The sequence below is a fragment of the Sciurus carolinensis genome, chromosome 18 (genome assembly GCF_902686445.1).
Source record: "Sciurus carolinensis chromosome 18, mSciCar1.2, whole genome shotgun sequence".
NCBI classification, from domain to species: Eukaryota; Metazoa; Chordata; class Mammalia; order Rodentia; family Sciuridae; genus Sciurus; species Sciurus carolinensis.
Window position 1 is genome coordinate 28,643,847 of NC_062230.1, and position 20,704 is coordinate 28,664,550.

The 20,704-nt window shown below is 56.1% G+C and overlaps 1 protein-coding gene across 2 annotated transcripts in view; it reads right to left on the reverse strand.

Annotated features, from left to right (window-relative positions):
• Positions 1-20,704, reverse strand: part of Xylt1 (xylosyltransferase 1) — a 262,914-nt gene that overhangs the window by 14,013 nt on the left and 228,197 nt on the right. Inside the window, exons 7-9 of one of the 2 annotated variants that reach the window (XM_047533540.1) lie at positions 12,122-12,338; positions 9,699-9,875; positions 4,378-4,637 (exon numbers count right to left, since the gene is read on the reverse strand). In XM_047533540.1, coding sequence (XP_047389496.1) covers positions 4,378-4,637; positions 9,699-9,875; positions 12,122-12,338 — 654 coding nt within the window. Of the gene's footprint in view, positions 1-4,377; positions 4,641-9,698; positions 9,876-12,121; positions 12,339-20,704 lie in introns of both variants that reach the window. The other variant, XM_047533539.1, reaches the window with a different exon arrangement.

The window sequence follows — 20,704 nt, forward strand, 5'->3', positions numbered from 1 at the left end:
TGCCAGCCTCGGGTGTGGATGCTGGGAGCCGAAAGCCTCGGACTGAGCCACCAAGTCTGCGGCTGCAGCCAAGTCTAGGCAGAGCGTTCCAAGATGATGGATGCATTTTCTATCTGTTTTGTAAAATTCAGCAGTCGCTGTGGATGGGGCTAGTGGGATGGAGCGCCTGCACTTTAAATTTTATTTGATTTAAATGTAAACAGCCGCCGTGGCTCTGACTGCTAAGGGATGGCATAGAAGGAGTCTTGGAGGGTGTGGTCACCTGTAGCCGTGTCCCAAAGGCCTGGTGCCTCCTGCATGCAGGTGACTCTGGCTCTCCCTGCATGGCGGGCAGGCTACTTTCCCACCTCTTGAGTTGGCTTTGGCCAGTAGCAGGCGGCAGAAGGGTCAGATCAGTCCCCAGCCAGGCCTCCAGAGGTCTCCTGTGTGATTGCCATGGGATCACACCTGGGCTAGCCGCTTGAGGATGAGACCCTGGAACCCAGCCACTGCAGTCGTCCCAGACAATGCCAGCCTGGATCACCCAGGAATTCCCAGCCAAGAGCCACAGAGCCACCCGCCGACCCGTGGCTGGCGGAGGATGCAGGATGCGCGCAGCCTAGACCACGAGCATCGCCGGGCTGATCCGCAGACTTGCGCTCTAGGGAAAGCTTAGCAAGGCGGAACACTGGATCTTGCTTCCTGTGCGGCATTTTAAACCCATAAGACGCACTACCAGGGACTGTTCTGTGAGGTGGGCGGGGCCGCGGAGGCCGGAGGACAGCAGGAGAGCTTTGCCATGGGGGTCCAAAGAAGGAGGTGTTTGCGGAAGAGCGGCGGCTGTGTCCAGGGCTGACTGAGGTCGAGGAAAGGAGCCCGGGTCGGGTGCTCTAGACACTGGGGCATGCCGTCCACTGCTTCCTTCCCTCGCTGTCTGTCACGGGGCCCTCGTCTCCATCTGAATCCACCTCCACTCTCCTCTGGCACTGCCAGAACCCTGGTCCAAGCCACCGTCATTCCTCCGCGGGAGGGTTGCAGGGACTTCCTCAATGGTCCCTGTCTTACTTTTATGTGCTAGAACCTGTTCTCTTGGGATTCACCTCCTTCACTTCCTGCTTAATTGCCCAAGGGGTGCACTTAATGCTTGCGATAAAAGCCAAACTTCTTACCTGGGCTACGGATCCCTGCCTCTTTCTCTAGCCTTGGTTTGCTTCCCTCTGCCGCAGTCCGCCACCTTCTAGCCACTGGAACCTTATTTTGAATTCTTGAACATGCTAATGTACCTTTCTGCCTCAGGACCTTTGCACAGGATATTCCGTCTGCTGGGTGCTCTTTTGTGGTGAGTGCAGGGCTGGCTCTGTCTTACATTATGGAGAGATCATCCGTGTCGGCTGAACCTTAAGTCACTATCTCATCACTATCTTATGACAACGTTCATTCTCAGGGGAACAATTGTTTTATTTCTATTTATTTTTTGCAGGACAGAACCCAGAGCTTCGCACATCCCAGGAAAGCGCTCTACCACTGAGCTACCACCCCCTCCTGGAGTGCTTATTCTGATTGGTTCGTTCAGCTTGCTTGCGCTTAGGATCTGTCTGTCTTCATACTGGAATGTGTAGGGTTGACTCAGGGGCCTGGTCTGTCTGAGTCGGTGCCTGATCCAGAGCTTGCACGTGGTGCCTGTGGTCTGAGTGAAACCTACAAGGATTTCTCTAGAACCCGATGCTTCTAAGGAGCCTCTGGGGCACAGGTTAACACAAAAATGGAACACAAAGCATTTCCGGTGCCTCGTCTTGACTGTATTTGGCATTTAAGTAATTAAGCCTGCTCTTCACTGTATTTGGAACTTAGGAAACTAAAAGGGTTACTTTTCTAAGAGAAGAGAAATAATCAAGAGACACCACAATACGCCATAGGATACCACAGACGCATCCATTTGACCCTGGTATTTCATTCCCCTTATGATAAAATCTGACATGTGGGTTCCTGGGTGGCCGGTCCCAAGTGTATTTTCTCACTCTTTTAATGTTTGAATCTGCCATTTCGAACATTTCTGCAATGCCTGCAGTGCACGTGCATTATGATATAATGAGAGTAAAATCAATAGGCGTGACTCTGTGAAAGGCTACACCCTGAACCCGACGCCTTGGCACATGAAATGCCCGGATGCAGTGAGACCCCGCCCCCCCCATCTTGCTTACTGCTTCCCCGTAGTGGCGATTCATTCTCTTCTGCCTCTCGGGATGAGGATCTTTTGTCCTGATTTATTTGCAGGCTCCTACCCATAAACGCCTGGCTGTGCCCCCGGCAAGGCACAACGGTTCCTTCAGAATAAAAAACGAGGCAGGAGCCAAAGGATTCCAGGCCCGGGGCAACTCGGTGGCTGGCGTCATCCCAGAACAAGCCCCGGGAGAACCGCTCAACTACCCTAAATAAATCGGGGTGTCTCCTGGAATGTCTGTAGGATTGTTTATCTTATATATTCTGGGAAGTTTGTGATTGAAACGGTTCTTGGGCGACATTCAGCTCCCAAGGGTTCAGCACAGCTCCGGCCCCGGGGCCCCGTTCTGTGGCTCAGAGATCCAGACTCTGCGCCAGGCTTGCTGCAGGGAAGTCGCCCTCTCCTGACCTTGAGCCAGGGCCTGTGGCACTGCAGCCACACACGATGGGTAGGTTGGAAGTGACGTCCCTGAACTTGCAGCTCTGGAGAGGTGGGGGTGGGGCTCTCATGGGGGAGCTCGTGATAAGCTTCAGAGGGGAGGTGGCACCTGGGTGGCCCTGATGACTAGCAAAAGGTCGGCTATACGGTGACAGTGGGGACTGTGAGTAAAGAAAATCACTGAGACAGCGGTGAGTGGCTCATGCTGCCAGCCACTACCTCACACCACCCGGCAGGGTCAAGCTGACCAACTGCAACAGCTCAATATGAACCCTGTCTGTACTGTCGGGCTTTAGGGAACAGAAGAGTCCCTTTCTTCCCTCCCTGAGAAAAGGAAGAGCAGGGCCAGGAGGCACACAGCAGGGAAGGAACAGGGACAGGAGATTCAGGCTCAGTGGTGTGACTGTTCCCGTGCTGTTAAAAGGAGGCTGGAGGAGGAGGAGGAGGAGATCCAGAAGGGAAGGAGGGCGAGGAGGCGATGTCAGGAATCCACCTTAAGGAAATGGTCGGGGAGGAGCACAGGACAGCCACCAGCAGACAAGCTGCTCACCAGGACCTTGCCCGCGACAGTGGGCACGTCGAGGACAGTAGTGACGGCCAGTACTGTATCGCTGGGGAGCACAGGGAGCCGAGTCCCGTGCGATCTGTGCCTGCCCACAACCAGCCCACGACCTCTGCCCACAACCCTAGTGCCGGAGCTGGAAAGAGGAGGCGCAGGAGGCAGAGGGGTGTCTGGCTGAGGCGCGAGGAGGGAGGCCGTGGATTCTCCTCCCCTCTCTGGCTTCCCCCATGTGTTCTAGAACTTTCTTCCCTGAAGTATTGGCAGGGACCCAGGAGGGGTGGGTGAGGTCACGCTATGGGCGGCGAGCACTGGCAACCAGGGCTCGGACTTCCCACGATTTGCTGGGTCTTGTTCTTTAGACGTGATGATCAGGTAGGTTCCAGAGCGGTCAAGTCCTTCTTTTTCATTTGAGGCTGGAACGACGGGGTGTCTGAGATTTGCTTCAGACTCCTCTGGGAGGAGGCGAGAGGGAGGTGCAGGAGCCCTGAGGTGGCCCAGCCCGGGGTGGCCTGCTGGGGCAGGGGGATGGGGGCACCCAGTCCTGCCCTTCTAGTGTATCTGTGCCACACTTCCCGTCATGAAAAGTCCAAAAAAGTTTGATCTTCGGTCACGGTCGCCTTCCATTTTAGATGAACACTGTACAATGCGGACATAAAGCTTCCTTCTAAAATACACATACTAGCTGGGCGCGGGGTGGGCGCCTGTAAGCCCAGCAGCTCTGGGAGGCGGAGGCAGGAGGATCACAGGTTCAAAGTCAGCCTCAGCAAGGCCCTAAGCTACTCAGCGAGACCCTGTCTCCAAATAAAATATAAAAAGGGCTGGGGATGTGCTCAGTGGCTCAGTACCCCTGGGTGCTGTCCCCAGTACCAAATAAAACAATAAAAAATAAAGTAAAATAAAATACATGTAGCGGTCAACCAAAGACCACGGAGAGGGTCTTAGACCTTAGGCGTTCTGACATAGTGAGAGGTAAAGCAGAGGGTGGCCGTGCTCAGACAGGAACGCCAGGCACACTTTGGGCACAAGGAGAGAGGAAGCAGCCCTGGGTAGGGGTGCCGCCCCTGAAGAGGGGGTGACCCTGGGTGGCCCCTGAGCTGCGCCTTGAGGCTCCACCCTCGGCACCCCCGGACCCCCGGACCCGGCACTCCCGGGCACCCCAAGCCCCGCCTCCGCTCACCTGCAGCTGTTCTCCCCGTCCGTGTGCAGCGAGGCCTCGGCCCTGCGCAGCCCCATGCGGGCGAAGGCGTGGTACAGCGTGAGCGCCACGTCGCTCAGGCTGTGGACGCCGTCGGGCTCCTCGTACACGTTCTCCCAGTAGGCGCGCAGGCCCGGGGTGCCGGCCGGGTAGTTCCCGTACAGGTAGTAGTCCAGCTGCCCGATGATCTCCTGGTTCACCACCGCTTCGAACTTGCGCGCAAAGAAGGTGGGCCGGGCGGTCTGCTGTGCTCGGAGAGGAAAAGGTGAACCCCGTCAGCCAGTGGGGCCTCGGCCGCACCCCGCGGCCAGGAGCGGGGCTGGCCAAGCCCCAGCTCTGACACTGAACGACCTCTCTGGTCTCAGATTCCTCATCTGTAAAATGGGTGGCAATGGAACCTGCGAGGTGTTGGGCAAAGCGATCAAGGTGGAGAAGACTGGAACTAGGTTGCCCTCTCTTGGCCTGTACCAAACCAACTCAAAACAGATCAAAGACCTTCGGTAAGACCTGAGAATCTGACACCACCAGAGGAAAGCAGGGAAACACTTCAAGACAGCCGCACAACCAGTTTCCTGAATAGGACTCCAGTAGCTCAGGAAATAGGAGCAAAAAGGGACAATGGGATCACCCGGAATCAAAAGGCTTCCGCACAGCAACGGAAATAGTCGACAGAGCAAAGATTCAGAGACAGAAGGGGAGAAAGATCTTTGCCAGTCGTTCATCGGACAGAGGATTAACATCCAGCATATACAAATAACCCCGCCAGATAACAACAGAACAGAGGATCCAGTCAACGATGGGCAAATGATCTGAATAGACGCTTCTCAAAAGAAGAAATATGAATGGCCAACACGTCGTGAAAAATCGCTCAGCGCTGTGAACCCTCAGGGAAATGCTAATCAAAACGTCCCCGGGAGTCCACCTCACCCCAGTCAGAAGGGCTCCTATCCGGACAAAAGGCAAAACCAACAAGTAACAAATGCCGGCAAGGATGTAGAAAAAAAGTAACCCTTACGTGGAGAAAAAGCAACACACGTGGTTGGTGTGCAGCTTTACAAAATGAAAACAGATCTACAATTTGACCCAGCTGTCCTGCTCCTGGAGAGTCGGGAGACCCCCGCATACCATGGCACTAAATGGTCAAGAATCAGCCTAGGTGCCCATCGACAGAGGAAAGGGTTACAAAAAAAAAAAAAAAAAAAAAAAAAAAAGATATACACAACAGAATTTTACTTGGCCATAAATAACGAAATTATGTTATTTGCAGAAAAATGGATGGAACTGGATGGATGGAACTCTCTGTGTCTGTTAAAGAGAGGAAACACCTGTGTTAAAGACACAGAGAGGTAAGCAGCATGTGTTTCCTCTCATATGTGAAATGAAAATAGAGGATCAACTCTAGGGATGAGGAGGGGAGGGGCCATAGAGGTTAGCAGGAGGGTGGACACAGCAAAGCTCGAAAAGCATTACGGAGCTGTCACCGTGAAACCCATTCATTTGTCTAATTAATGACCGAGCAATTATAATAAAGTTTAAAAAAGGAGGCTGTGCGGCCCGAATGGGTTAATATGGGTAACGCCTTGGGGCAATGACGGGCACTTAGTACGTATCATTTCAGTGACTGTTACATAAGTTAAATCCTCGATGCTTGTAGCTGGGCTGGAACTCAGAAATCATTTAGCCGAGGTCACAGACCAGTCGTCGGGGCAAACACCGCCTACAGAGGTATTTCAGTTGCCCAAAAGAACGTTTTAAAATTGAATTAGCTGGCAGTGTTTTAAAAGTGGAGAGTCACAGAAACAGAGGAGAGTGGTAGACCTGGAGGCCTCGGGCCCATGTTCCTAAGTGGGAACAACTGGCCACAGCTGAGCAGACATGGGCCGCGCAGCCCGCCACAGTCCGCACTGCTCCCTGGTGCCTCCCTGGCCTTTCAGCTGACCTGCAGACTCACCAAGGCACATCCAGAGTCACCCGTCAGATCTGCAGGAGGGGCACTTAGAGAACTGATTTTTAACAGGCTTCCCAGCGGTTTGTTTGCTTGCTAAGATTTGAGAACAAAGCAAGTGACATCAGAGCTGGCTGCGAACCAGAGCCACTTGTGTGGCTGTAAAAAACCCAGATTCCTGGGTCCTTCCTGAGATCTGCTCAGTCAACATCTCAAGACCCCTGGGGCTGGAGGGTGGGGAGAGGGAAGCTCAGTGATGTGTATCCAAAAGCAAAGCTCCCTGCGGTGTCCACGCAGGGTTGAGGGGTGACGGAAACTGAGCACCCCATGAAATAGGCCCAGAGAGGGGCGGGGACTTTATCTGAGGACACAGGACACATCGGTAGGAGATGCAGGGTCAAGGGTCACCAAGAGTACTGAGCACCTGCGGCCCACCAGCCTTGACACGATACCGCTTCCAGGGCCGGGACTGGCAAACATTTTCAAGAAAGGGCCGGAGAGCAAATTGGCACAGCTTTGCTAACACGCAGCTCTGCTTCTGCAGCCTGGAAACAGCCAAAGGCGAAATCGTAAATTGGTGGGCCTGGCCGTGCTCCGTGAAGCTGCATCTACAGAGACCTCCAGGCCTGACTTCAGCTCGGGGCTGCCCTCGGCTGACCCCTGGTCTGGGACGGCAGGAGCGGATTCAACAGCCCTGCCCCCGGAGGCGCTTGCTGGGCCTCGCTTCGGGTCTTGCACGGCTGTGCTGCCGTGGATTAACCGTGACAATAACGTTGACCAGGGCCAGCATGCACATCCTGTAGACGGGCGCTGCATTTATGTCACGACCTGGAATCCCCCCAGGGACTTGGCCAGGCAGATGTTACAGACGAGGACACTGAGCACAGAGGGCAGAGGCCTCAGATTTGTACCCAGGTCTGATGACGCCAAAACCCAGGGTCTTTCTACCGCCTCACTTGGTGATCGAGCTAATTGAGTCAACTGGAAATAAACACCTGGCATTGTTCTGCATAGCCCGTGGCTTCTGCTTCCCGAGCCCCGGGACCCTCTCTCAGGGAGGGGTCAGCTTGGTTCCTTGACGGGTGCACTGAGTGGGCTCGGGCCCACCGGAGGCCCAAAGCTCTGCTACGTCCTGTCTGGCTGTCTTTGGGCAACTCGCCCCTGGCCTCAGTGTCCTCATCCTTAACGTGGGCATAACAGGTGGGTGACTAGCCAGGCCGCTGGCTGCTCTGGCCGCGTGATCATCGTAACCACTCAGCTTGCGACCAGGGGCCTGTCTACCCAGGGGCTGGTCAGCCTTCATTTCCTGGAGGCAGGAGTCTGGCCTCAGCAGCGGGACAGGCTCCCTTCTCCTCCTGCCGTTCTCTGGCCGCAGCCTGTGCTGTGACGGGCCGTCTCTATATTCGTCGTCCTCTTTGAACAAGAACTCCGCGTTCCTCCCAGGCGGCCATGTCTTGACAAATCTACATGCTCCATCTTTGTTTACTGTGCAAGGAAGAACTGGGGGTGCAGGAGGTGGTCTCTGAGGCAGCCGGGCTCTGTCAGAGACCGCAGTGTCCCCGGGGCGTGGGCGCTGGGGAAGCAGAGCCCCCAGAACCACCACGGAGGCCCTGGGCCGCCAGCCCAGAGGACGGAGGTCCTCTGTAGCAAGGGCAGCGACTGCCCCCTGCGAGGCTGGGGGTCTCCCCTCTCCTGACCGGCCAGACGTGCCCCCTGCGGCCTTTCTGCTCAGCAGATCCTTCCTGGTGGACCACGCGGAGCCAAAGCACCACCTGGGTTCATGCCTAAGTTAACCGGGGTTTGAGGACATTCCTGGGTGGCTCTGGGTCTGCTGCCAAAATCTGGCCCGTGGCAACCACCGAAGGCGGCTGAAGGTGCCTGGGGACACACGGAGGGGCGCAAGTGACCGGCTGAAACCCGCTGTGCATTCTGTAGGCAGGAAACCAGGCTGGCAGCGGGATCTGGGCAACACCCAGGCTGGAGCAGGGCACACTAAGCAGGGCACCCCCTGCCCTGCCCAGGCCACTAGCTGTGGGGCCACGGGCAAGTCCACACCCCTGGGCCTCAGTGTCCCCGCGTCCGACAGCAGTGAGGTCGGCTCCAGTGAAGCCAGTGCCCGGGGGCTGGGGCCGCAGCCTGGCCCGGGGCAGACCGCACGGGAGACCTTCCCAGCGCCCTGGGCTCCCTGTGACCCCGCTGGGTTCTCGCGCCCCAGGCCTGGAGCAGGCCGAGACCGCATTCCGGGTGCCCTGGAATGGCCATGCCGGGGGCCGTGGCCCTGCTCTGAGGAACCGGGCAGGCCGAGGCTGTCCTTCCCTGGATGCCTCAGTGACGGGCCAGAGTGAGGGCGCAGGGACGCCTCGGCTGGGTTACTGCCTGGCCCCCTCCTACCAACGGTCCCCATGGTCCCTCCGAGTTAGCAGTGGGGGAAGTAGCAAGCCATCTCCCGTGGTGGCTCTAGGGACCTGGGTCTGATGTGGTCAGACATCTCATGGCGTTCAGTTTGTGCAGTCTGCAGCTCGGGCCTGGCAGGGGCGGAGGGAGAGGAGGAGGCAGGGGGAGGCCCTCCCCTCCCAGCTACCTGGAGGGCGTGGGGGGGGAGGGGCACAGCCTGCGTCAGGCGGAGCAGAGCAGAGGCCGCCTCAGGCTCAGGGCAAGCAAGGAGCAGTGACCTCCCTCCCCTCTGCCTCCTCGGGCGGCCACAGCTGTGAAGGTAATGACATGTCTACCTCCCGTTACTCCTTCAGGGTCACAGAGCACCGTGGTTTCCAAACCTGGCTGCACATCAGCTTTTCCCAAAGTGTAAAACAACAGAAATACACATCTCTGGAGCTCGCTGGAGAGCGTGCTTCTCTCTCAAGCAGGGGCGAGGTCGCCCCCAGGGGACGTGTGGCGATGGCTGGGGACATTTTGGGGTTGTCACGGCTGGAGGGTACGTCTAGCCTGTGGAGGCCAGGGATGCTGCTAAACACCCCCGGGGCACCAATCAGACTGTGTCAAGAGTGCCTGCCTCAAAACTCTGCCCTGGGTGAGTTCAGGTTGTGTTCAGAAATCTTCCAGGGCACTGTGCTTAAAAGGCAGTGCGGAGAAGAGAAGGCGCATGGAGCTGGGGCTGTGTGACCTTGAATAAGCTCTTGACCTTTCTGTGCCTCAGTCTGTCCAAGGCGGAATCCTAGCAATACCACGAGCACCTATTATGTGCTTTGCGGGGTTCAGGAGTCGATACGGACCGAAGGCTAGAACAGCCCTGTATGCCGTAAGTGCCCAATGTGTGCTGGCTACTTTCTCCACGGGGTTGCTGGGCCTGGAGGGGCGAGGTGGGCGGGCGCGCCGGGGGCTAGGGCGCGGGTGGGCTCACCTGGAAGCGGTGGAAGTCCTGCGGCTTGAAGTCGTTGGGGGAGCAGCCGCACCAGTCCACGATGTGCTTGTACTGACACTTGCAGCCCAGCTTGCGGTTCCAGTTGGTGATGCGCAGGTTGTTGTCCACCATGGTGTCGCAGTGGGGGCTGTTCTCCAGGACCGTGTGGAAGAAGGACTGCGGGAGAGAGGAGCCGGCCTCAGCCCTCCCGGCCTCCCCCAGCGGCTGGGGCTCTGCAGGCAAAGAGGGCCGGCGCCGGGGTGGCCGACTGCCACTCACAAGTCCCCTGGCCCCCGTGCCGTCGCTCCCCAGCGTCTCCAATCTCACATCCTGCCACACGGGGCCTCTGCAGTCTGCTCGGCGCGCAGGACGCCTCTCAGGTGTGTCCACACAGCGGGGCCAGAGGCCAACGTGGGGACAACTTTCCAGGAACCTTGGGCCCAGAGGGCTCTTGCTTTTTAAAGAGCCGGATTTGAAACCTACGGGCTTCAGGTCTGAGACGGCTTGGTACCCAGGACGTGTGGGCTGGACTTCACCCCGGGGTGGAGGGGGCCCCATCCCTGGGCCTCCAGCAGAGGCCGGGCGCTGCCTTAGCCACGCCCAGCAGGACAACCCAGGGCTTGCTGTCCGTGGTGCTGAACCGGGGGCCCTGTCTCCCTGATCCCGGGCCTCCTGTCCAAACTCTGCGCTGACTCGGAAGAGAGGCATGCTGGGAGTGAGGGCAGCAGGGAGGGGACACAACGGTCAGGGCTGCTGAGCGATCCAGAGAGAGGGCGTGGCGGCAGGGGAGGAAGGGGCAGTTTCTGTTCCACACTGCTTTACAACAGTCCCAGCTACCGGGATGGAGTCCCTCCTGCCCTCTGGCCCCTAAGAGACGCTGTTGGGGAACACATGCCTGCCTGTCACAAATGTGTGGCCAGCCTTCTGATTCTTCCCACCCAGTGCCGCAGGTGTCGGGGAGGAGGGAGGCCAAGGCAGAAATGCGGGAGTGGCAGGGGAGGGGTCTCACGGGGGCCCCAGGCACATGCGCACCCTGCATGGGGGCCGGGAGGGGGTCCCCACCTCCAGCAGCACGGTGGAGAAGGCCGAGCTCTCCAAGGACCTCCTCTAAATGGGCTGGAGGCCAAGGGAGGCTCTGCCCCCCACTCCCCGCTGGCCTTCCTTTGATGCTAAGGGACACACCAGAGAGCCTGGATTTCAGCTTGAATCATCTCCAAGCCCACAGCAGTGGGGGAAGGACCCAGTGACCGACTGCCCTGCGTCCTTTTAAAGTTCCCTGCAAGGTGATGGATGAGGAGATGATCAGAACGGAGAGAAAAGGTGATTTTTGCTAAAATAGGATTAAAAGCTGATTACTTAACGTGTACAGAATAGTCAAGTCTGGCTCAGGGATGACAAGCTCACTGTCCCCCTGGAGTGACGTGGGTGGTCAACCCTCCCTGGAGCTGGACGCTGGGCCAGACACTGGTGAGGGACGAGGAAATCATCCAGTGGAACACTCTGTTTGGTCTGGTCTGCAGAAGCACACAGTCCATGTGGCCAAGCTGGGGGCCCAGCCCCCAAGTGACAAACAGTGGACCGTTCGAAAGAAGCATCAGAGGCTCCACAGACAGACCCAGGAGGTCAGGGAGATGAATCTAGAAGTCCTGAGCCCAGATCCGCTGGCCTGACAGTGGTGATACCCAACCGGATCCCACTGTGTCCAGCAGGTCTGGCTCTGTGATCTCCCACAGCAGGGCTTCCCGCCTAGGAGGGCTCAGGGTTCCGGAGCTTTTCAAATACTCCCAATGGGGAAACACTGAGCCCCCAGCATGCGGCCACAGTGGCCAGGTAGGAGTCCCGGATGGCCTCTCTGGGATCTCTTGTATTTCTGAGGTCTGCTGGACAAAGTCAACACTATTTCTATCAGGGAACGACAGAGCTAGATTCAAATGAATTCAAAGGAATTCTTGGGTGTCAAAAGGTGGTTATTACGGGATTGGTGACTCAGAAGTCGATATGGGTATGTTCTGAAAGGTCCAGGCTACCCAGTTGTACAGGTTATGCACTGCACAACGTGGGTGAGCATCGACATGGTAGATACCAGAGGTTTGCAATGTTTTACATTTTCTGGAACACGGCAGTCAAGCACCTTGTTCTAACAAAATCAGCACACAGTGCTTTTATAATAATAGGGCCAAATGCCAAGTGTGGGCTACCTTCTGTACTTTGCAACAAGGTACGTGCTGGTTGTTGGTGGGGACCCCGAGCGTCTACTCCCTAGAGCCTGGGGGCAGCCTGGAGGCGCCACCAGAGGCCGTGCTAGGCAAGGGCCCTGAGGCGGGTGGGGCTGGCGCCTTTATCTGGACTCTGGAGGAAGCGCAGGGGGACCTGCCTCGCGAGGCTGCAGCCCCACCCCCAGCCCGGGGAGTTCTGGCGCTCACCTCGGCGGGAAGCAGCGTGTAGGCATAGAACTGCTTCATCTTGGTCACCAGATCGTCCGTGGAGAAGGTCACGTATTCCACGAACTTCCGGTTCAGCAGGAACCAATCGGAGCCGCCGTCCACCGCGATGCCCTCGGGGATCCTGCGATCGCCCAGGCGCCACATGTGCGCATCGCACTCCAGGAAGAGCCGGTCCAGGCCTTGTTTCCGGATGAACCTGGGTGAGACGAGGTGGCCCTGAGCCCAGAGGTGCCCAGGTCCACCCAGAGCCCAGACGCAAACCACCCCGGCAACCAGAGCATTTTCCGGGCACGTGCTGTGCGCCAGGTCCAGAGCCGGGGTCTTGCCGCACCGTGAGGCAGGGCGCTCCGCCCAGAGGCAGGCTCCGGGCTGCCCATCCACGCCCGAGGTCCCCGAAGCGCGGACGGGACCCGCCCGGCACCACGGCCGCCCACGATGGTCTGCTGCACCTGCTTCCTCTCTAGAGACCTTTCAAGGAAACAGGTCGGACCGGGCTGTCTTGGTGAATGCAGCCTGGGACCCCATCTCAGGACAGATGGCCGAGCCCCAGCCCCAGACCGCATCTGCTGCTTTTAAATATATATATATATATATTTTAGCTGTAGACGGACACAACCTTTATTTTTATGTGGTGCTGAGGATCGAACCGGGCCTCATGCATGCTAGATGAGTGCTCCACTGCTCAGCCACACCCCAGCCCCGCATCCGCTTCTTGATTGACACATTAGACACAGGACTACAAAATACTTTGAAAAATACCAGATTCGGGATGTTTCATGATGAACAGTTTAAGTGACAAGATATCACAGCAGGTCTAAGACCTGCGGTCACTTTTATTTAGTTAGTTTTTCACAGCTCTGGGGATCAGCCCGGGGCCTTGTGCACGTGAGGCACGTGCTCTACCTCTGAGGGACATCTGTAATTTTGATGAAGCAGCGAGCGTCCGTGATCTAGACCAACTATAACGTGATGTGAAACCCGCCATTGCTACCCGAGTCCAGTGCGGCTGCTGTAAGTACTGCCGTGGTTGGGCCTCTACATCCAGCTAGAGTCCAGTTAGAATGGGGGGAAGTAAAGATGTCACTTTGTTCTCATCCAGGTCACAGAGCCCGGAGCTCTTCCCATCAGTAACGTCCACACCAGGAGGTAAACGGACGTATCATCTTCATCTCATTTAGGGCTGTGCGATGCAGAAACCAAAGCTCTGGGTGGCAGAGCTGCAGATGGGAGGGAGTGTGGGCAGGGTGGGCGGAGCCTGAAGCAGGCCTTCAGCCCGAGTCCCAGTTCATTCACTGTGGTTTTTTGCACACCCACGGTGTGCCCGGCACTGTGCTGGGCCTGGTGGGGTCCAGGGGAGAAGCAGGGCTGATCCCCGCACCAGGGAACAAGTCATTTGCTTGTGCACGTACAGCCCAGCGGCTCCTGGGAATCTCTGCTCCCCGCACACGCCCGGGGACCTGGCCTGCTCCAGCCCACCTCAGCAGCCCTGTGGCTGGGCGCTCCCTCACCTTCCTCCGCCCCAGCTTCTCTGCTCCGTAGCCTTCTGGCCACGGCTCTTCTGCAGACCTGAAAATCTCTCTCCAAGCTGGGTGACCTGGGAGAGTGAGGAATCCCCTCTGGGTCTCAGTTCCCCTCTTGGTATAATTGCAAAGCCGGGCTTGATCTGGATTTAAAGTTAGATACTGACAGTGACTGGCAAGATAACAGAAGCCGGGATTCTGACGGCAGAGGGGTAGGAAATGCATGGTCTTAAATTCCTTTAAGAAAAAGCATTTCTGGTTACATAAAACATCTCCAGGCTGAATTCTAACCATAGGACCCTGGTCATAGTTACAGCTGTGAAGTTCTATAAGTCACTCTGTTACACCCAGAAGTGGGGCATTCCATTCCGCACACAGGCAGGGACACCCAGAGGAGGCTGATGACTTTTCCAAGGACTCAATCCAGGGCAGAACCATCTAGAAGACCCAGGTGTCCAACATCCCTGGTCTGGTTCTTTCCCCCCGACACATTTTCCACATGCAAAACCGAAGCTCATTCGCAAAGCCATGTTCTTGTGGGGAGGGACTTGGTGAGGGTTTTCGTTATGCTCACAGTATCACTGCATGGAGACACAACTGGGCTTGGAAGCAAGCCCCGAGTTCAGGAAAGCAAGATTCGACCTCGACTCTGGCTGTGCTAAGTATGTGGTAATGCCCAGTGGGTGCATGTAACCACGTTTCAAACTTCAAATTGTAGATGACTTGTATGAAAACTTACATGGAAGTCATACTGTGAGAGAAGGAGGAGGAGGAGGAGGAGGGGAAGTAGCAGGGGTAGGGGTAGGAGTCGGGTGGGGAAGAGAAAAGAGAAACTTTTCTAGCAGTTTCTCCTTCCAGGGCCCAGCTTTTTAATTTCATGTTCCATTATACAGGATAATGTCATTGCCTTGCAATTTTAATGTGACGTCCCAGGCCATAATATTCAAATACAATATTTATGCAGTCATCTCCGAAATGAAATATTCATGACATCGGGAGATTGGTCTCTTTATTTACTGAATTCAGAAGCTGATAAGCTGCAAATATAGGCTTTGGTTAATTATGAATAAATAGAGACAGCCAATTCCCCAGGTCTCGGGAAAGTTTCTGAGGGGTCACAGGGCTACCAAAGACTTTGTTTTGGCCTGAGAGAAGCTGGCGGAGGCCCAGAGTCTGGGCCCAGCTAGGGGAAGGGAGTCAGCGGCCTGGACTAGGAGCTGCTTTTATGTCCCTGCCTTTTGCAGGCACTTCCATAACTTGGAAAGGGAGAAGCTGGAGAGAAGATTCCTCCGTGGGGACACACCTGGCGGGCGTCTTCGAAGATGCTGGCTCAGCTCCCCGAGGGATGCAGCCCCCGGTCCAGCACAAAGAAGGGGACCAGCGAGCTGCTCCCTCCCTTTCATTTCCCATGGCCAAGGCTACCTTGGGGCAGATGGGGTAACGGGTGGCGTCACGGCAGGGCAGGTCCCAGGCAGAGGTGGTGGGCCTCTGTCCTGCCTCTCATGTAAGACGAGCCCAGGACAACAAGTAGATGCTTCTCAAAGGGCCTGGCAAAGTGTCGTTAGGGCCATTAACCAAGCAGGGAGTCCAGGAGACCTCTCTCCCATGCCTGGTATCTGGGATGCTAGCTCATGCTCAATGTTTTTACGCAGCACTTCTAACTTTCTAATATAACATGGCAGGTCTTGTTCACAATCTGTTTCTACCCATGAGACGTAAGCCCTAAGAGGACAGAGATTTTTAATCCATTTTTGTTCAATGCTGTGTCCCTAACACCTAGAATAGTGACGAGCGAATTTGAGATGCTTCATAAACATGTATTGAATGACTGAATAAAGGCAAGGGGAACAGCCCCAGCTGTTGGACAATCAGAAAGTCGAGGTGTTAGCTAACCAGGTATCGGATTCTTCTAACTTATGTATCACACAAAAGAGCAGAATCTCAGAAAGGTTGAGTCATTTCTCTGAAGGTGCACAGCTGCCAGCCTTGAACCTGAATCCAGGTGTGGCTGAATCCGGTGCAAACTCTTAACTACTCTGCTGCTCTTCAGTGTCCCCGCTCACCAGGGTCCCTCCAATAGAATACAAATAAAGAATCTAAGAACTTCTGCCTCCAAAAGGTGATGCTCAGAGATGAGAGAAGAGCAAGAGAAGAGTTTCCCTGCTGGATTTGGAAGAGGCTCCTGGGTGGTCTGGGGAGGACCCGACGCCAGATGGGCCAGGCAGAGGCAGCTTGGGATCCTTCACGCTCAGTGCTACTGCCTGGACTCTCAGCAATGGGCGCGTACCCTCCAGGGATTTGTCTCTCTTGGGATAATATGGGGAAAAGTGACAGCTACGGGTGGCTCTCCTGGGAGCCACGGGGGCCCAAATATGCCTGCTGAGCATGAAGGTAAGGCAGGCGGAGGGGGCCGATTAAGCCCCAGGGGAGGCGTCCTGATTCCCCCGTGTGAGGAGCTCGGTGAAGAAATCGCCCTGGTCTTTGCAGTTGACGTCAGAAAGGCAGACGAGGCGGCTGGGTTGTAACCACTCCCTGGTTGCACCCTTGGCATATTCATCGAGTGTGGGATCGTTCCAGAACTGTCTGGTCCCATTAGGAGTCCTAGAAGGACAGAGCCGGCCCCTTGGACTTTACACTACGCTGGAGCAAGAAGGAATCTCAGCATGGCTATGGTTGGGATCTTAAGGGTTCCCCAGGCCTCCCTGCTGAAGGCTGGGTCTCCGGCTGGTGGAGCCTCGCGGGAGGTAGGAAAATTAGACCATGGGGTGTCCCTGGAAGGGGACACTGGGACCCCAGCCCGGTCCCTTCCTCTGTCTCTCTTGCTCCCTGGCCACGGTGCGCTGAGCAGCTCTCCCCAGCGTGATACTCTGCCTCCGCGGAGCCGGCTGACCGTGGCCCAAAACCTCTGAGACCATGAGCCAAAATCAACCTTCCCTCTGTTTAAGCTGATTTTCCGAGGGCTTGTCACAGCAGCGCAAAGCGAACACAGCGATCAACAAACACGACTAATTCTACAGACGAAAACACAACAAAACCTGAGCCCCAGAGAGAAGGGAGGAGGGACGCAGAGTCCTGCGGCCTAGGGGGACATCTCCTGTTCTTCTGTTTTCCTGTCCAGTGATCTGGCACGGGATCCACGCTCCTCCTTTAGCACGAGCACGGCCTAAGCATTCGGGTTTAAAAACAAAGCCACGGAGCGGAGCAAAAAGCCTCACAGTGTATGCGATCAGCCAGGGGCGGAACGGGCTCACCCGTGACCGCCAGGTGGCCCGGGGCCCTGCGTCTACGGCCGACCTTGGTGCCCTAGTGATGTCTGCTTCAGTGTCCCGTGTGGAGAGCAGCGATCGCCATGGGAGGCCCCAGGTCAGGTGAGCTCCTGAGACCATCAGGACAGGAACCTTAAACTCCCGTGGCTCTTCTGGGATGGGGAGGGGAGTATGCAGGGCGCTGGGGGACTAAACGAAGCTCTCCATGTCCTGAAAACAGCGACGCTTCAGCACCAAGGACAGAGGCCAAAGCCCCTGGGGCCCATTTTCCCCACAGGGTGTTGGGCCACACCCATACTACCTCCTCTCACTCATTACTTCTCTAAGGCTTGTCGTCACTGTCCATCGTCTCTGCGATTCTTCTCATCCCTTCTCCACCATCTTCATCACCACCACCACCATCATCATCACAATCACCACCATCACCATCACCATCACCATCACCACCATCACCACCACCATCATCACCATCACCACCACCATCACCATCACCACCATCACCACCACCACCACCATCACCACCATCACCACCACCATCACCACCATCATCACCATCACCACCATCACCATCACCACCACCACCATCACCACCATCACCATCACCACCATCACCACCACCACCATCACCATCACCACCATCATCACCATCACCACCACCACCACCACCACCACCATCACCACCACCATCATCACCATCACCACCATCATCACCATCACCACCACCACCACCACCACCACCATCACCACCACCATCATCACCATCACCACCATCATCACCATCACCACCATCACCATCACCACCACCATCATCACCATCACCACCATCACCACCATCACCACCACCATCACCACCACCATCATCACCATCACCACCATCATCACCATCACCACCACCACCACCACCACCACCATCACCATCACCACCACCACCACCACCATCATCACCATCACCATCACCACCATCATCACCATCATCATCACCACCATCACCATCACCATCATCACTATCACCACCATCACCACCATCATCGCCATCACCACCATCATCACCATCACCATCACCACCATCACCACCACCATCACCATCACCACCATCATCACCATCACCATCACCACCATCATCAGCTTCCCATGCACAGCTAACTGTTCCCAGAGTTTATATTAACCCAGTTAATTCCTGCAATAACTCAACAGGGTTGGCATTATTAGCATCATTCCCATTTTTCAGATGAGGAAACCGAGACACAGATAACTGACGTAACTGACCCAAGGTCACACACACAGCGAGTGCTGGGAGCTGGCACGTGCGCCCTGACGCTCTGGCTTCAGAACTGGCATTCTTAACTTCTGTGCTTGGGCCTTATGCAGTGTCTGTGGGAAAACCCCTTCTGTTTTCCTCTAAGCCAACTTTAAATAGCTGTTTTTGAAAACTTGGCTCCAATCTAAGCATAATGTTCATAAAATCACAGGCGAGATGGAATGATTACATAAACGTTTGTTGCTACACATAAGATCAATATCTAATTTTCATAGTCCGTCCACTTACAAATGACCCCAAAGATTTTACACATCCCTGGTCCACCATGAGCGCAGTTTGGAAATGCTGGTTCTTGGAAAAGAGAAAGACCTGTCTCCGCCCGTATAGGAAAGGGCCCCGTTTCAGGTTAGCGGGACTCTGCTCTTCCGTTCGTACACACCGGGAACCTCAAACTGCACAGCCTCTCGGGCGTCACTGGTCGTGGGGCGATGAGCGAACGCAGGCCTCAAGGTCAAACTGAGCCGGGTTCACGGAGCCCCGGTTCAGTGCCCACCCGCCACTCACTAGCCACGGGACCTGGAGCAAGTTAAAGCAAGTCTCCTCAGTTGCGCTCCTTTCTAAAATGGAGGAACAGCTGCCAAGTGAGGTTGGGATGAGATAAAATGCTCACAAGTACCAGCTCAGTGGCCTCCTGTGACCAGTACTCAGTCCCCCGTCTGGGTCTCGACCCTGCAGCCGGGCAAAGCCGACTGCTCTCACCTCCCTGCCACGCCGCGTCCCAGGGCTGCGCCTGGGGCCCTGACGGAGGTGGAGACATTCGTGGGGCCAGGCAGGACGTGTCCCAGGGGAAGCTGCCTCCTGCCTGGGAGAGTGAATCTCCTTCCCACTCCCCGTGGGGGACCTGTCCCCACACCTGAGCCTCGACCAGGCCGCAGAGGTTTGCAAAACGCCTCTGGTGCTCCCCAGCAGAGGCCAGGACTCCCTCGTCAGACCCAGAGCAAACGTCAAGGGTCTCGCTGGTGCCGGCCCCCTGAGGCTGGGGGACCCGAAAGGACTGTGCTCCCTGCCGTTCACTCCATGCAGTTCCTTCTTTTTGGAGGAAAGCAAAGGAAACCATGAACACCACACTCCCCTTCCTGTAATCACAGGACGGTCAGGACCGACGTGGCAGCGGTAACGCACCAGCTTGCCTCCGAGCCATCTCTTCACAGCGGGAGCTGAAGTCCTCATTGTCTGCTGAAGGCTGGGGACGGGGACGGAAGGTCAGTGGTGCTGTTAGGCGCTGGGTGGAAACAGAAGCAGAGGTCCCTGCGGCCTCTTCCGCATCCCACTGCTCGTGTTTGCCCTGCCCCCTCTTTCTGTCTTTCAAGCTCTTGGCTTTCTCATTTCCTCTTACAAGGACTGTTCCAGAAGCACAGAATCCTAGAATGGAAGGGGCTTTGCAGACCACCTCCTTCAACTTCCCTGTATGTTAGAGGAACAAAAAGGCTCAGAGAAGCAGCGTGGCTGCCTTAACGTCACACAGCATGTCCAGGAAGGCAGGACTAGCGCACAAAGGGACTTTATTAATGGGGATGAGAAGTTGGGCCTCTGTGAACACACCTGGGCCTGTGTCCGAACCCTGAGCTAGCTGAGTGAACTCAATCAAGTTGCTTCGTCTCTCTGAGCCTCAGTTTCCTTATCTGTAAACTGAGATGACTTATTTAGCTGCCAGTAGTCACTACCTGGAGCCGGAAAATTAAATAAACACACAAGAAAACAAACCCAATAGAGAGTCTGGGCTGGATGGTTATGTGTGAGCTGCTTGATCCAGCCGTACCTGAGGCCAGCCCAACGTTTCAGTTATATGATCTCATCACTTTCTTTACCCTTACACGGGTTTGAACTGGGTTTTTGCCATTTTCCACCACACGGTTCTTGCCGACATAGCCCCAGTGAGACCCAGCTCTGCACCTTGGGAGAGCTGGTGGAAGATGGGCTGTGGACAGCCTGTTCACACAGGAAGTGAGGGCCTGCCGAGCAAGGAGCGAGAGCAAGGAGGCAGCGTGGTGCACTAAGTCACCACGGTGGTACCAGGGTACCACGGAAGCCTCCCGCCCTGACTCGCGGACGGCAGAGTCCCTGTGGGCCTCAGCAGTGCCAGAGGCTTGTAAGCCACTCTGGCCAGGGAGCTTTGTCCAGGGGTTTGGAGGCGTCAGCCACATCTCAGCCTGAGCGTTTACCCTGCCCCCGCCATCTGGGCGCCACCTGTCAACTACCGCTGTGACCCGTTACACGGGACTACTCACCCCCTCGGGCACAGTTCTGGCCTATACGCCACCTGCTTCTACTCCCAGGAACATTTTAGTTCCATGCTTATCCCAACAATGATGTCACCTCCACCATCACCAGCACCACCATCACCTCCATCACCATCACAATCACCATTACCTCCATCACCACCATCACTTCTATCACCATCACCACCACCACCATCACCACCATCACCACCACCATCACCACCACCACCTCCATTACC